Raw genomic sequence first — 15,132 nt, 5'->3', positions numbered from 1 at the left:
GATCCGCCATCATGCATCTGTCACAAAGCCCTACCGAGAGAACAAACGTTGTGTTTGCATTCCCCTCGTCCTTTCTTTGTAAATGACGCAGGTTACCAGTCACATAGGCAGATAGAATCGACTTCACTGCTGTTTGAACCAAACAAACATGAGCATCTTCCACAAAGAGACATTCATCTTGGTTACCATAGGAACAAGACTTATTATAAAGGCATCTCTTTTCCCAAAGCACCTGTGCACAGTATAGAAACCAGTGCAACATAATGCTGTCAAACATCACCTGACAGGTTTAGCAACAGCTTTCATCATTACCTCTGTGTCGTTTCAGTCTGTCCTTCCAAGAAATAGCATGAACGATACAGGGCAAATGGGTTTCTCTGTGCAGGATTGTCTGGCTATGAATTGTACCTGCTCACAGCAGGAGTGTTTGCTTGTTCTTTATGGAAAATGGAGAGGTGACATATAATGGGAGTATTTACCAGTTGTTTAGCAGTTGTCAATAGCTCATATTCCTGCAGTAGACCCCCACACACATTCCCACCAGATGCATGATGCAAATCTATTTTCAGCACGCTGAAGCAGGAGTCTCCTCACAATCTGGGACAGAGTTTTTGATGTTTAGGCATGATCTCATTTTCTCTTTTCATCAGGTTTAGTCAAGTGTACATGAGCAGAGATAGAACATTTCAAAGATTTATGCATTGCTTTTAGCTATCTATTTAGATTTTTCTGCTAAATTGCCAACTAATTTTCTCGACCTCCAAAATGCAATATTAAAGTCTCGGGATTGGACACAGATGCATGTCGTGCAGTCTGCCAATGTTATTCTGACAACAAATACACTGAAGGTCAAAATCAAATGTGTTGAATACCCACTGGTGTGTTGAATCTCTTATGTGAATATATTTTATATCTCTTTTTTGAGCTCTTTTCCGATGTGGACAATTCAGTAAAGTGCTTTGATGAAAATTGTGTTTATCCTTTACGTCTCAAATCAGAGCGTGTGGTTTCCAGCATCCTCTGTCATGTTAGTATTCTTAGCCATCAGCCACCAGATAATTCCCACTGTTGCTCCTCTCCTGTGGCTTCACGACCCAATTACATTTCAGGATGTGAGGGAGGAAGATGGCTGTACGTGGGAAATCAAAACCACCCCCCCCCCACCCCCCCACACACACCCCCCCTCTAGTCACAACCCACTGCAGGATTTCTATTTCAGACAAAAGCCAACCAAGGGTTCAGAGTTCATGTGAGGAGAGTATGAGAATATTTTCTGGCAGAGGACAGTTAGTCAGTGCAAGAATGACGCAAGGCACGTGAATGGCATGGTCACATTACTGAACTCTTTTAATATTTTCCAGCTTCAATGTGTATCATTCACCAGAGGAAAATCTGAGAAAGGCTTTCATCTTTGTACTGCATGTGTGAGCCTTCAAAACCACAGCGCTGGCTCTACAGTGGCACACAAATCTTCCATTTACATTTTTATGGTGACACTGAGCTTCATCACCCCCACCCCAAATCCTTCCCACCCCTACCACAATGCCATCTTTCAGGGGAACTGGGTCAATCAGCAGCGAAACCAATAAGAGCTAATAATCCTTAAAAAAACAGATTGTCAGTCATATTTTGAGTCAGGGGATTTGAATACAAAAAAAGCAACTTGCACACGTACCCTGTGTCTCCTGAATATGTTAGCCATAATTGGTGTGCAGCAGCGTATCCCCATGCTTGCACGCCACACTCGCATTAATGCTCTGCATGGAGACGCCCGCCCGCCCGCCCGCCCGCCCCACCCCCCTCCCACCCCCATCCACTCCTCCACGGCAGATATCAGTCGAAGACAGAACTCTGCAGCACAGCTACCGGCTCAGACGCTCCTCATCCTCGTCTATGCGTAGCCATGGCAACCCCACACATAGACCAGCGTGATTCCATTTGGCCTTTCAAAGATGAACTTGTATGGTGTTGAAATTCATAGCGATGTAAGTTCACAGAAAAGAGCATCATGCAAGGAATCCAAACCCCCACCCCGGGGGGGGGCGTTTACTGTATGCAGCAGCTCAAAGGTCGTGGCAGTCGTGGCAGAAAAGTGATTTCTAGCAGCAGAGGGAGGGATGACAAACGGCACATAATTCCTTTCAATGGCAGGAGGCCACATAAAGTAGCTGCATGTGTTTTCTGAGAGAGAATAACCACAGATTAAAGTGGGCTGAAGTAATACCTCTGGGACATCACAGTTTAAGAACAGAAACAAGAAATGTTTCTATTTTAAGGCTCCCAAAAGTGAACAAATGTAATATGTTAGCAGAGCAGACAGCAGTGACAAACATCAGATGCCTGAGTGCTGGCAATTCCCAGCCTCTGTGCTGTATCAAGGCCTTTTCTTTGATTGTCTCCCCAGTCAGGCTGCAAACACTTTCTCGGGTGACATGGGGTATAAAATCAGAGAGGCGCTATTTATTTGTACATTGTCTCTAACAATCCTTTCATTCGCAACGACAAGCTTACTCTATAGGGGTGAGGGAAGATTGCCACGGTCACCATCTTCTTGCATCCACCGCTTTGCACCTATAGCTCCTTTTAAAATCCATTCTAACACACCGGAAGCACAGTGTGTAAAGCTAAAAACAACCATCTGCATTACAGGAGTGCTGCAGTCACAGCACAGTTAATCTAAATAGATCTTTCTGTTACCCGTGCATGACTCATATTAGCGAAAGGGGAGTGACAGTAATGGATTTAGAAAACTCATTGACATGGTGTAAAATGTAGGAGAGAATTGGATTCGTTGCTCCGGGGCTGCACAGCTCCTGCCCCATCCTCCCAAATGCTCTAACAGCCAATCAAACTCCATTTGTATTCATATTCGGCCAATGACAGCTCATCAAGAAATACTGGTGCCAAATCATCCTCTGTGCTCAAATCACTCAACCACCACCTCTGTCAGTTCTCCCCCTAAAGCGCTGTGAGGCTGGGGAACCAGACCGTGTCCCCACCACAGCTCCGAGTTTAACAGGATTTAGCACACTTCCTCCAGACTAAATGGTCCCCCTTCCTCTGTGCTCTGCCTTCCTTTACAGTCGACATGTCATATTTGAAAATACACAACAAGAAACAGGCGATAGCGAGAACGTCTGGTGGTCCGTAATGTGCACAAATAATATGGGTGTTGAATTTCAATTATGTCGACCTGTTTGGCCGTGCAGAGCCAATGTTGCAGAAGTTGAAATCCGTGAGAGTTTCTTCACATTCATGTGAGCTAGGACTGCATACTGATATGGATTGTAATGCTGCAAGTAAGTGCTTAAGTCAGTTAATTTAAGAGTAATACTTCCTATAACGGCCAATTACAGCAAAAACAAACAAAATGCAAACAATTCAGCAAGGGATACGATGAACACCCAGGAGCCATTTCCCACCTTAAGAGCACACAAACTGCTGCATAAGTATACACTAATTATGAACTAACATGAAATAGCTAACATCACGATTTAAATAAACAAAAAAGACGAGAAAAATCTAAGAATAGGTTCAGATATAGGAAAGTATGTACCATTACAAGCATTATATATCTGCAGTGAGTATTTTCACTAGCAACTAATCTGCCTTTGTCTCTTTCTCTATTAACTGATTAACAAAAATAAATTATTGCTTCGATAAAATGTCACAAAACAGTGACAAAGATGCCATTAAATTCCTTTTATGTGTGGCCCTCAAGTCCAAAAATCCACAAATCTTCACATTATCATCAAATGAAAAGAAAAGGACTTGCACTACAGAAGCGCTGCCATATTTGCTCGAAATGTGACTCAAACGAGTTGCCAATATATTTTCTGTCAATCGACCAATCAATTCATCGACTGTTCATTTAGCTCTGTAGCGTTGCTAAGTGGTTTAAATCAACGTGACTGACACTTCTGCCGTGAGAAAAAAATATATGTGGTGTGTACATTCTTTACAATTCAAGTATGAAAACATGATTGACACATAAATCCATGTAGTTAATTCATTGTATTGTATACTAATGACATTGGCATCAATGTCAAATTTAATAAGCACTCTGATCAGTACGCGCAGCATTAGCCAATCCAACTAATTAAGTTTGTGGTATTCAGATCTGTGCTGAAAATTTAGCTTTTCATGCACCTCTAATACTCAGATTCTCTGTGAGCATCTGAGAATTGATCCACAGGTGGCAACAAACCAGAAGCGTCCCAGCTCCTCCTCAACCCTGCTGGTCAGTCCATCATTCAAGAACCACAACAACAGGGCTGAAAGAAGCCCCTTCATCATGTTTGTACTCGTTAAGTCAGGACCTCATTGCCATTCAGCTGATAGCAAGGCACACTGGAGCTGCTCTAATTGTCCCCCATCACAATGAATGGGCTGACAGCATATGGGAAAAAGAGTGGCGAGTGGTGGGATGATGGTAAGTCCTCTGGACTGCTGTGAGAGGCTTGCTCTAAAGCATGCAGGTCCCTCCTTTTGTGACATAGCCCCCTTTAGCCTGGGTGGTCCCTGCTGCCCTGGCTTCTCAGTGCAGTTTCTGAAAACATGCTTTAGTTATGGGAATGGGGAAACCAAAAAAAAAAAATCTCCCTGAGCATCAGAGGCTATTTTGTGTGGCCACAATTAGGTTAAATATAGCTGCTTACAAGCACTGGGAGCAAAAAAAAAAAGAAATCCAGTCAGTGGCTGATTCTTTGTGCACGCCTCTCTATCTGATCTGCTGTGACTAATGTTGGAGATGGTAGCGATGAACTATGGATCCAACCATGGGAATGATGCATTGAGATCACGGACAGCATGGTCAGCTTCTCGCTAAGAGATGAATTACACCCTGTCACATGAAATCTGTAGTTAATATCATTGTGACTCAGAGGGCTGACCCCAGATATGCTTCATGCCAGGATAAGGAGAGGGCTTTACATTGCATATGCATTTAAGAAACTCCAATAGACAAAGATTGGCTGTAGTGTTTTCCTGTATCTGCAGAACGATCAGAGTATTATATGTTAAAATGAAAGATTATAACAGGGCAACATCAACTGAGTACAAACATTGCTAGGAGGGGCCTCCGCAAACATGTTTATCTTTATCCACTGATTTGTGATGTGGACTCGCTGATCAAAAGCTGATGCTTGGAGTATCAACACCCCCCCCCCCCCCCCCAAACGCAGCTTTGATGCTCCCCACCTACTACAAGCTATGTTCAGAAAACAATACAAGAACATTTCTCTCTGTGTTCTGGTGCTAATGGTGTACAATGTCTTGTGGCTCTGCAGTGAAAGGGAAAAAACAAAACAGTCCAGAGCCACGTTGGCAGCTCTGTGACATTGAGCTAAATGCTAGCACCAACATGCTCACAATGACAATACTAACAGGCTGATGTTCAGTAGGTATAATGTTTACAATGATCATCATCTTAGGTTAGCGTGTTAGCATGCTAACATTTGCAAAAATAATTACAGCTGAGGTTAATGTCATTAGGATTAATTGTGTTATGTCAATACAAATGATATGCCAGTCCATGTAGTCGAGATATTTCACCGGGTAAGTGAAAATCACCAAAGTTACTTGGATTAATTAAGACAACCATAAATGTTTATACAAAATTCTATGGTAATACACCCAACAGTCATTGGGACATTTTACCAAAAATACATATAAGTTAACTTCACAGTGGCACTAGAAGAAAAGTAAAGGAATCACAAAAATGATCGAGATTCATCCTCCCACAATCTATTACTATAGTTGTTGAGATATTCTATTTTGGACTAAAGTGGTGCACCCACCAAGTGCAGCTAAAAATATGTTTTACTTGTGCCTGCCTATTAATCTGATGTTGACTTTACTGGTAATTAGGAAAGCAAAATTAATAAATTGTAGTCTAATGAGACTGTGCTGGCTGAACATCTCATATGGAAAGCAAATGAAAATGCCAAGAGATGAAGGAGTTTGTAATTAATGAATTCAGGGTTTTTTCTCTGCACAGTAGCCTTTTACAGCGGCTGTGCCATGACTGTAATGGATAAAGTGATGGCTGGAGAGGACAGACTGCAGTCCTCTGAGGCTCATTATAGTTAGAGAGGAAGAACAGAAGTAGTAGTGTAAAGTGAGGGAGACAGTATGTGTCTGAATCTCTAATCGTAAATCCCTGTGTTGCTACGGTCAGTGCTGAATGGGAAGTGGAACTTTGCATGTTCAGTTGTATTCGTTAGTATTCTACCAGTAAGGTTTAACTAATGGAGCCTGACTGTTGCCTTCATTCACAGGAATGAGCATGACTCTCCTCCCTCCGCTTTGCCGCCATCATCCCATCCCCCTCTTTCTAACCCTTAAATCCATGCTACAATCACACTCCTCACAGACAACTTCTGCAGAGCTTCCACCAGCCATCAGCAAACATAAGCATCAAAACATCAGCACAGACAGTGTCGCTGAATGTTAGCCTGAGGAGTACAAGACAGACGGAGGGCTACAGTCTGGATTCCCTGCTCTACTGAACCCTGCACGAGCAAAATGGGCAGAAGCAAGCCTCCAATTTCAATTTGAAAAATAATTCCACAAAAACCAGCAATGAAAAGGTGCAACCGGACTGATATTTTTGGCTCAAGCGTGCTTTTTAAAATCAATGCCAGCGACTGCTGTCCATGTTTGTGGAGCCAAACATCATCAGCATCAACACAAGTGTGTTCACAGCCAGCGTGCTAAGTAGGCCACAGCATGGTATGTGACCCACGAGATGGCTCGATGGCCCCTTTTTGTTTCTCGACCATCTGATACTCTGCCCGCTGAGGTGGAAACCTACCCCTCTGAACCAGAGGAACAGAGCTGAAGCCTTCAGTATCAGTGACAGGGTGAGGTTAGACATTTTCTGTTTTCTTAAAGAGACACAATGAATATCCTGCCTCGGGTCACTTTGACTATAAAATCATTTGAGATTAACTGCTATTTCTCAAACAATGCTGTATGTTCCTGTTGCTGAATGAAGGACTAGATAATTGCTTGACAGTTGTGTTTTGTAGACCATGCAGTTATCTCACCTCGCTGCTGCAGGGGGAAAGATTAATATCAGCAGGATCTGAGCCAACTTGACGTATGTTTTTTTTGTGTCTTCTCTCTCAGCTGGGCCAAAAAAAAAAAAAATTGAGGATTTTGGGGGGATAGAACTCAGTGAAGCAAAAATTTGTTACTGCTAAATTTAAGCATTACTCCTAACATCCAAACACCTGTGCCAAGTCAACTTCTTGTGAGGTATCCATGCCTTTTAAAGGGGGACAGGTCTTCATCAGCTGGATACACCTGGGGTTTCATAGGTCCATTCTGTCTTTAGCAGCTTAAAGCCAGTAAATTGAATTTACAAATAATATGAGAAAAAAAACAACTGTAACACTGGACTAAATGTGAAAAAACTTGAGCATGTTTCCTGTTTTGCAACATTTTTTTTTTTTTTTTTTTTTTTTTTAGGATAACAGTTCTTTCCTGAATGTGAACCGATGAATGAGGAAATGTACTCTTTGGACACCTCTGGGCAAAAACAATATCAAGCCCACTGAGATTTTTATCTCAAGTGCTGGCTTGAGATAGAGGATGTAATGTGTGTTAAATTGAGCATGAATAAAGCTTTCTGTCAGCGGGGGCCTTTTGTTACCCTCTCCTGAACAGCATCTCGCCTGCCTGCTGCAGTGACACAAGGTTTATGTAGCTCATCATCACTACAGCTCCATACCATCACAGCTCTGTTAGGTCCACAACAAGGCCAACTATGCATGAGAGTCAGGATCATATGTGCATGATTCTTCTTGTGCAGCATTAGTTTAAAAATGCAGCCCAAAAAAAATCTCACTATAGGGCCGTTTTATCCCAGTGACAGAGCCGCTGTTTTGTAATCTCTGTATGTGCATCAAACTGACAGCAAGTGGTAACAAGAAGAAGAAGATAGACAGACTTTACAAAGAGAAATTACAAAGTGCCACTCTCTGGAGGGTGACACAGTCTCCCTTCAACACTCCTTGGGACACTAAAGCTTTATACTGTATACTAACAAAACCTTGAGGTTGATGTCTCCTTAGAGAGCCGAGCTTCATTGCAGGTTTCCACAGATTACCCTGAAGCAGGCTGAATAAAATCCCTTCCTCACTTGCTCTGCCTCGTATCAGCTGTGGGCATCTGCAATTTGGTTTTTCTAACCTTAGAAAACACAAAGCTATGAGGCAGGTGTAGCTTGTTGTCTTAAAAACAGTGTACTGAGTGAGTTTCACATTCCCAAGAATTTTGTCTTGTTAAACGAAACACAAATTAGGCTTTAATTGCTCACCTAACTCAAAGTATACAAATAAATAAATAATGTGGGTTAAATGAGGGCACTCAAGTGGGATCTCAATGTGAGAATCTAGTGGGCCTGTAAGTATTTAGTGCAACACATGATACCACTAGAAAGCTCCGCCGCTAGCTTTAGGAACAACGTTTACCCATACTGCCTTGGGAAACAGCCCAGAAGGACACATCTCTCCTGCACTGCACACTCACTAACTGTCAGTAAATCTCAGCAGCTCCTCTCTTCCAGGCAGGAAAGATTGTGGTCACAGAATATGGCTAGCTTTTCTATTCTGAGACAAATAACAGTCTTTTCACTTGCTCCACCCTATGTTTCTGCCATTAAATCAAGATCTGAAGACACCTTTCCAAAGCACCACAATTTCAGAGGAATGCTGGGAGAAAGTGTGCGGTGTATCTTATCATCTTCTCATCACCATAAAGAATAAGGCTGGTGTTATTTTATATATTTTCTAACTGTGAACAATTTCCACAGAAAAGACCAAAACCAGCAATGTGTTTGTCCACCTCTCATTATTTTCTTGACTTACCTACCATGTAAATAACCCCTTTTACACAGCCTATTCAAGGTGGGAATGATGTTCCTTTATATAAGCCTTTGGTTTGGTTCGGTGTAAACAAGAAAAGGCGGCATAACGAAGGGTCTTCTTAATGGCAATATAGCGGGGATCTCTGTATATAAGGGACATATGGAATTATCCCCAAGCCCACCGGCTACTATGGAATCATAAATATTTAAAAACTGGTCACCAATATTCAGTTGTTTGGGTTTTCTTTTAAAAGCACAGTGATTTGTCCCAGTAATCAGTGTCTAGATCTTTGCATTACAAGTATTATGAACATATAATAATAGGTATTTAACAAACAGTGACTAATTTTAGCTCTATTTTTACATAATCTGTGCAGATGGATTAGACCACAGTGTCTAAATTTAGATCTCTGTGATGAGAAAGTTAATCCTCTAAATCCTGAAATTATGAATGGAATGGCAGCCCGTCTCATTCACAAACATAAAATAAGTAATTTTGTGAGTCTTGAGTACTCGCCTGCTTTCCCCTCATTATCTAGGAAAGCACCAATATTTCTCACACGCCACCAGCACTCCAGTGTGCCAACATGGAAATATGTTTTTTCCAAAGAAAATCTGAGAGCCTGTCAAAAACTGTTTTGCAATAGATGACAGCAGAAGAACAGGTTTCAGATGGTTTGGGATATTTGGCTGCAATGATGAGAAAATACCATCTCAATATAGCGGAAGAACGCTGGCATTATGAAAAAGATCCCTCCAGTTTCATCCATGCATTCAACATCATGCAGTTGCCATGCCAACCTGTTACCAGACTGCTGCTGCTATGACGAAAATGGGAAGTGCTTCTTGGCTATTGTGCAATAATGAAGAGTCACACTCTGGCATTAGTATTCCAACCAAGAAACAGGCCTGGGCAAGATAACAATAACAACTTACCGAGATGTCAAAGAGCTCCTCTGAGTCATCCAGCATACGGACCCTGATGGTAACTTGTCGTCCAGGAGGCATGGCCGGAGGTCTGTGCCCGGGGTCCAACGTACTGATGCCAAGAGTCTCCGGGGCTCCAAGACGCTGCCCTGCTCCAGAGGCCATTGGTTCTGGGTCTGGCTCTGCCATGGTGCACTGCACTGCTCACTGCCCAGCCTGCAGAGAAGACAGAAAAGTCAGAGATACAAAAACATGAACGCACGCACGCACACAAAATAATGCAGTTGAAGAGTTGTAAAAAAGGATACCAGCTATAATAAGCCTCCTCTTACAGAGCACTAGTGGTGCAGTAGGTGAAATACAATGAATGCATCTGGGCCTAGAGGACAGGCTGCACAACCTTCTGTGTCACACTAACAGAGTAATTGTGAATGCAGTATTTGCACTCGCAGCTAATGGCTGATAATTGCTGCCTGTGGGAGAACCAATTACTGTAAAAAAAGATCCAAGCATGTTCTTGATTTCAAAGCACAAATCAGGCAGGCTTAATTTGATTTGACAAATGAGTCACGAGGCCGGAGCGTAAAATCAAAGAGTCAATACAATGACAATTGTTTCAGGAAGTCGTAAAAGTAAGGCGTTAGGGCCAAAGACACACAGACACATAGACACAAACACACGTGTGTATATATATATACACACATATATGTGTATATATATATATATATATATATATATATATATATATATATATATACACATATATATATACACACATATATGTATATATTTTATATATATATATTATATATATATATGTATATATTTTATATATATATATATATACATATATATATACACACATATATGTATATATTTTATATATATATATATATATATATATATATATATATATATATATATATATATATATATTAGGTTTTCACAGATCTCAAGGATAAAGAGATAAATGGATAGGTAAAAGTAATGGATAAAAGTTTAAATAGTTAGCTATATATAATGGATAATTAGTTTAAATGTACAATTGAACAACAATAGTTAACTAAATGGATAGCTACATGGTGAAATAATTAGCTAAAAGTAAAATAGTTGGCTGGATAAACTCTTGATATACCCTAGGTAAAAGTAATCATTTTAAAAATGGTTCTAAATAGCCGTTTAACCACTGAAATAGTTATCTTAAAGTCATGGATAATGCTTGAAATAAACAGCATTGTCAATACATTCATATGAAAGGACTGTGGGGGTACATCTGATTAAAAAAAAAAATGCAGCTATAGAGGGCACCATTTTATATTCAGATATATGCTGAGGTGCAGAATCTGGAATAATCTGCAGTGTCACTCAGTCTGCATTCGTCCCAGGTGGAGGGAGCACTGTGTTTGCACAAAGTCGTGGAGTCACTCATTGTGGGTTGACACACGAGCAGGTCATTCTCCACCCCCCTCCCCATGTATTCACAGCCAGATCCCTCTAGGCACTGCTGCCCTGCTTAATTCTCTCTTCATTACACATTCCAGCAGGCTGATGTCATCCTGAGACCTCACCAAGTGGTTCATCAGACTACTGAAGCCAGTGGGCAGTTGTTCAGCCACCGCAGAGGTGAATGACTGCTGCCAAGTTTAAGCTGAAAGCTGAATAAGGTATTTTAAAGGAGCGGATAATGCAATCCAGCAGAGTGCATGGAGAAAATAGGCCAAGGACAGCAGATACACCAAATTGTGTCTGATGATGCTTAGGAGAGGCACGGTGAAAAGTTTCCAGTCAAAGACTTCAGACTGGAATAGATTAAAGTAAGATGTCACGTGGCTGACGAGAAGAGCTCCAACTAATTGTCATTATAGATTCATTTAACAATTATTCTTGCAAAAAACTGCAAAGGGTAAATGTTTGGCATTTTTTCACGATGAACAATTTGAAACAATCGCAATCGTTAAAACTTTTGCCAACTAGTTTCAGCACTACTATGTAGGGCTGTGTTTCAGTGCATGGTTGCATTTCTGCTTCTTACTAAAGAGCAATTTGTAATTTAACTTATGAGGAAATAGGTAATCTATCTTAGTTTTAAATATGTGACGGTCAATCTTTGAAATTTTGTGAATTTATCCATAACTTCAGACGTTAAAAGGGATTCAACAAGCAGATACAAATGTACTAATGTGTTGTTAAAACCTCAACCATAAAGCCACTGAGTTTAGAAAGTATGTTTTCATCATTTGCACCTGTCTGTGCACTGTCATCACAGAGCAGTGGGTGGGAGATGTTGGAGTTTTCCAGCTAAAGTGCAGACTAACACTCCCTCGGGTTGATGGAAAACAGACCTAATGCTGTCACTGGGGGCGTGAATGGAAAGAGGCATATTTTTTCGATTCAAGCCCAGTCTTTTATGACATTTGATCCTCACACACAGTCATCACTCAGTGGACCTTGCCATGATTATTGGTAAGTGTCTCATCTCAAGTCTGTAAATTCGTGTCTTATATGACCTGCACATGCATGCCACGTAACAGGACACTCTTCAAACAAAACACCAGTGAAGCAGAGGCCAGTGAAAGAGTAGACAGTGATTATTTCAGCCCACACTTCCCCTCCCCTGCACCAGAGATCATGAATCAACCAGTCATGAGTCTAGGTCTGTGTGTTCCTCTCAATAGGTACCTCAGGTCCAAACAAATGCACAAATAAGGTACCAGTTGTACAGCTGCCACCTTGTTCCCAGAGCCACGGTGTGACATAAAGCACAGTCGCCCAGTATACAATGCCAGAGGGACATTTACAGACCCCTGAGTGTTTCTCAGGGTAAACCCCCCCCCCCCCCCCCGCCTTTGAACTTGTTTGTTTGAAATTCCCCACAAGAGTGTAACATGGAGCTGTGACTGCTGGCTTAGAGTCTCTGGGGTTGTAACAGTGGCTCCTCTGTGTGCAGGAGCACACAGGGGCCCCTCAATGCGGTCCAAGACTGCACAGCTGGAATCCTTTAGTGACAGCTGAATGGCCAGAGGCCGAGGCTGATAAAGCCAGCTGTCTACCTGAAGGAAGCTCCAATACAAAACCAAAAAAAAAGAGCTCAATTTCCTCTGTGTTCTGCAACACAGACACTGATACCTGGGTGTGGCTGGCATTGCATGAATCAATATTGTTCCCACTGTATTACTGGCAACGTGACATGTGTTAATTTAGTGAGAAGAATGACAGCCAACAGGATACATGCGTGTTGTAACTAGAGCTGGGCTGCCATTTAAAAGCCTCTGGAAAAACCGCCTGAATGATGACTGAGAAATTAGTGCAGCAAATGGTGAAACCCAGCACTGAGTGAGGTCTTTCCCTCCATGTAGACTCACCTCACACGGTCTGCTAGTGTGTTCACACCGTTAATGTAATGTAGGTTAATAGAGCAGGCTGCTGTAATCCTCAGGACATTATCAAGACAGTACAGTAGATGTGACATAAATGCACAGCCTGGACTCACCCGGACAGCCCATGGAAACTAAGTGGCAGATATTAAAAAAGGCACACTTCCTGGCGACATTTTGATCATTTACATATGAAACACAGAGGAATGAGGCACTATACAGCTATGAAACATCAGGGACTGCAGCGTCTGCACACATCCACACAGCTAAGGTATATCTTGTTCAATGCAACGCACACTGAAGGACAGATATGACACTTACTGGCTGCAAATGAAGATTTTCACACAGAGTGATACTTATTTCCCTCCCTCGAAATCCACAGGATCACAAAACAACACGGCAAAGATACTCCCGGGACTTAACCCTAATCTCCTCAAACAAGTTGAATCACTTCCCTTAAGAGCACACAACCAGAGAGGACTTGGCCGCACGATTTCTTACCCCTTCTCTCGAAATGCGGGCTTATCCACACGTACGTAGCCTACGTCCCAGCTGAAGGGAGATATTACATCTACGTCCAGCGGTAGTAGGAAAAGATAAGAGTCCCAGATGAGTTTTTAGATGCTTCTCGTACCGGAGAGGAGGCTTTTTGCGGTCGCCATGGCGGACGACTGAGCGGGTGAGCCGGGGAGAGACGGGATTACATTGAACCGAGCGGCGGATCTACTCCCGGTGCCTTTACTCAGACAATGAAGGAGGTGCTGCACCTCCACCTTCTCAGCAGCACCGGAGACCCGGTGGGGCAACGGCACCATCTAGCGGCGGCGACTGGAACATCTCTGGTCACATAAGCTTTTTTGACTTTGACAGCTTGAAGCAACGTGACGACACATCACCAGTGGTGGAGGAAGTAGCCAGATCCTAAAAGTACCAATACCACAATGTAAAAACCCTCCATTACAAGTAAAGGTCCTGTATCTAGAATTCTACATTCGCTTAATGTATAAAATTTACTTAAAGTATCAAAGGTAAAAATGTTTGTTTTGCCCCCCTTCACTGTTAGTACTGGTGCATTGTGTAATCAGCATTTTACTATAGTAGCTGCTTGTTGGACACAATATAAATCTGAAGAGTCCTGAGATGATGAATGGGCAAAGAAAGAAAAAAAAAACTTATGCCACACAAGTTTATTTTCCATTTTCAAACTTCTCAGTTTTTTTCTTCTTCTTTTTTTTTGTGAAATTCTGGGTAATTCTACCTGTTCCTGTGAAGCCATCTGAGGACTTTGAATGTCTCTTTAGTTGAATATCTAACAACTTCATAAACATCTGAACAGCTGGTTTAATCTTTACCAATATGCTGTATTTTACAAGCTGGACATATGTTTTGATGTAACATTTTAATCTAGTAAAAAGTAAAATATTTCCCACTGAAATGTAGTGGAATAGCAGTGTAGGTCATAATAAAATGGAAATACTCAAGTAAAGTACAAGTACTTCAAAACTATAAAAGCATATCACATGTTATGTCTTTAATGTGGATGTGAAGTGATTGTAGAGCCTTGAACAGGGGCTTTATTAGTGCAAAACAACAGACAAGCAATGACACGACAGCATAAGGCATACATCAGCATAAGATTTAAAAACAAAGCAATGTAGAATGAACAATGAATAAAGAAAGATAAAGGCCAAGATTCATAGAAATTTAAAAGATAGACAGAAGGAATCACAATGAAAACTGTGGTGAAGGTTTGAAAATATAAGAAGCGAGAAGGAAACATGTAAAGGGGAGAGAGAAAACAATGATGGTAATTACTTCTCTGACAAGAATTCATATGTAAATCAAGGATCTTAGGAGGTACAAAAGCAGAGAGCCTTATTGATACTGGTCCTTGTGAGCTGATATTGATAAATGAGAGTCAAATAAAATCTGACAACCCATCTTTAATTTCTAACCTTC

General features: G+C 41.6%; 1 protein-coding gene across 2 annotated transcripts in view; it reads right to left on the bottom strand.

The window, feature by feature from the left end:
* The window catches only part of LOC130177559 (FERM, ARHGEF and pleckstrin domain-containing protein 1), a 51,411-nt gene extending 37,463 nt beyond the window's left edge, over positions 1-13,948 (bottom strand). The window contains exons 1-2 of one of the 2 annotated variants that reach the window (XM_056389420.1): positions 13,675-13,948; positions 9,809-10,015 (exon numbers count right to left, since the gene is read on the bottom strand). In XM_056389420.1, coding sequence (XP_056245395.1) covers positions 9,809-9,988 — 180 coding nt within the window. In that variant the 5' untranslated portion in view covers positions 9,989-10,015; positions 13,675-13,948. The remainder of the gene's footprint in view (positions 1-9,808; positions 10,016-13,674) is intronic. The other variant, XM_056389419.1, reaches the window with a different exon arrangement.
* Between the last annotated feature and the right edge of the window lie 1,184 nt (positions 13,949-15,132).

Source organism: Seriola aureovittata, chromosome 11 (genome assembly GCF_021018895.1).
Source record: "Seriola aureovittata isolate HTS-2021-v1 ecotype China chromosome 11, ASM2101889v1, whole genome shotgun sequence".
In the NCBI taxonomy this organism is placed as follows: domain Eukaryota; kingdom Metazoa; phylum Chordata; class Actinopteri; order Carangiformes; family Carangidae; genus Seriola; species Seriola aureovittata.
Note: the sequence above shows the minus strand (reverse complement) of the source record. Positions and strands in the feature narration are given on the sequence as shown.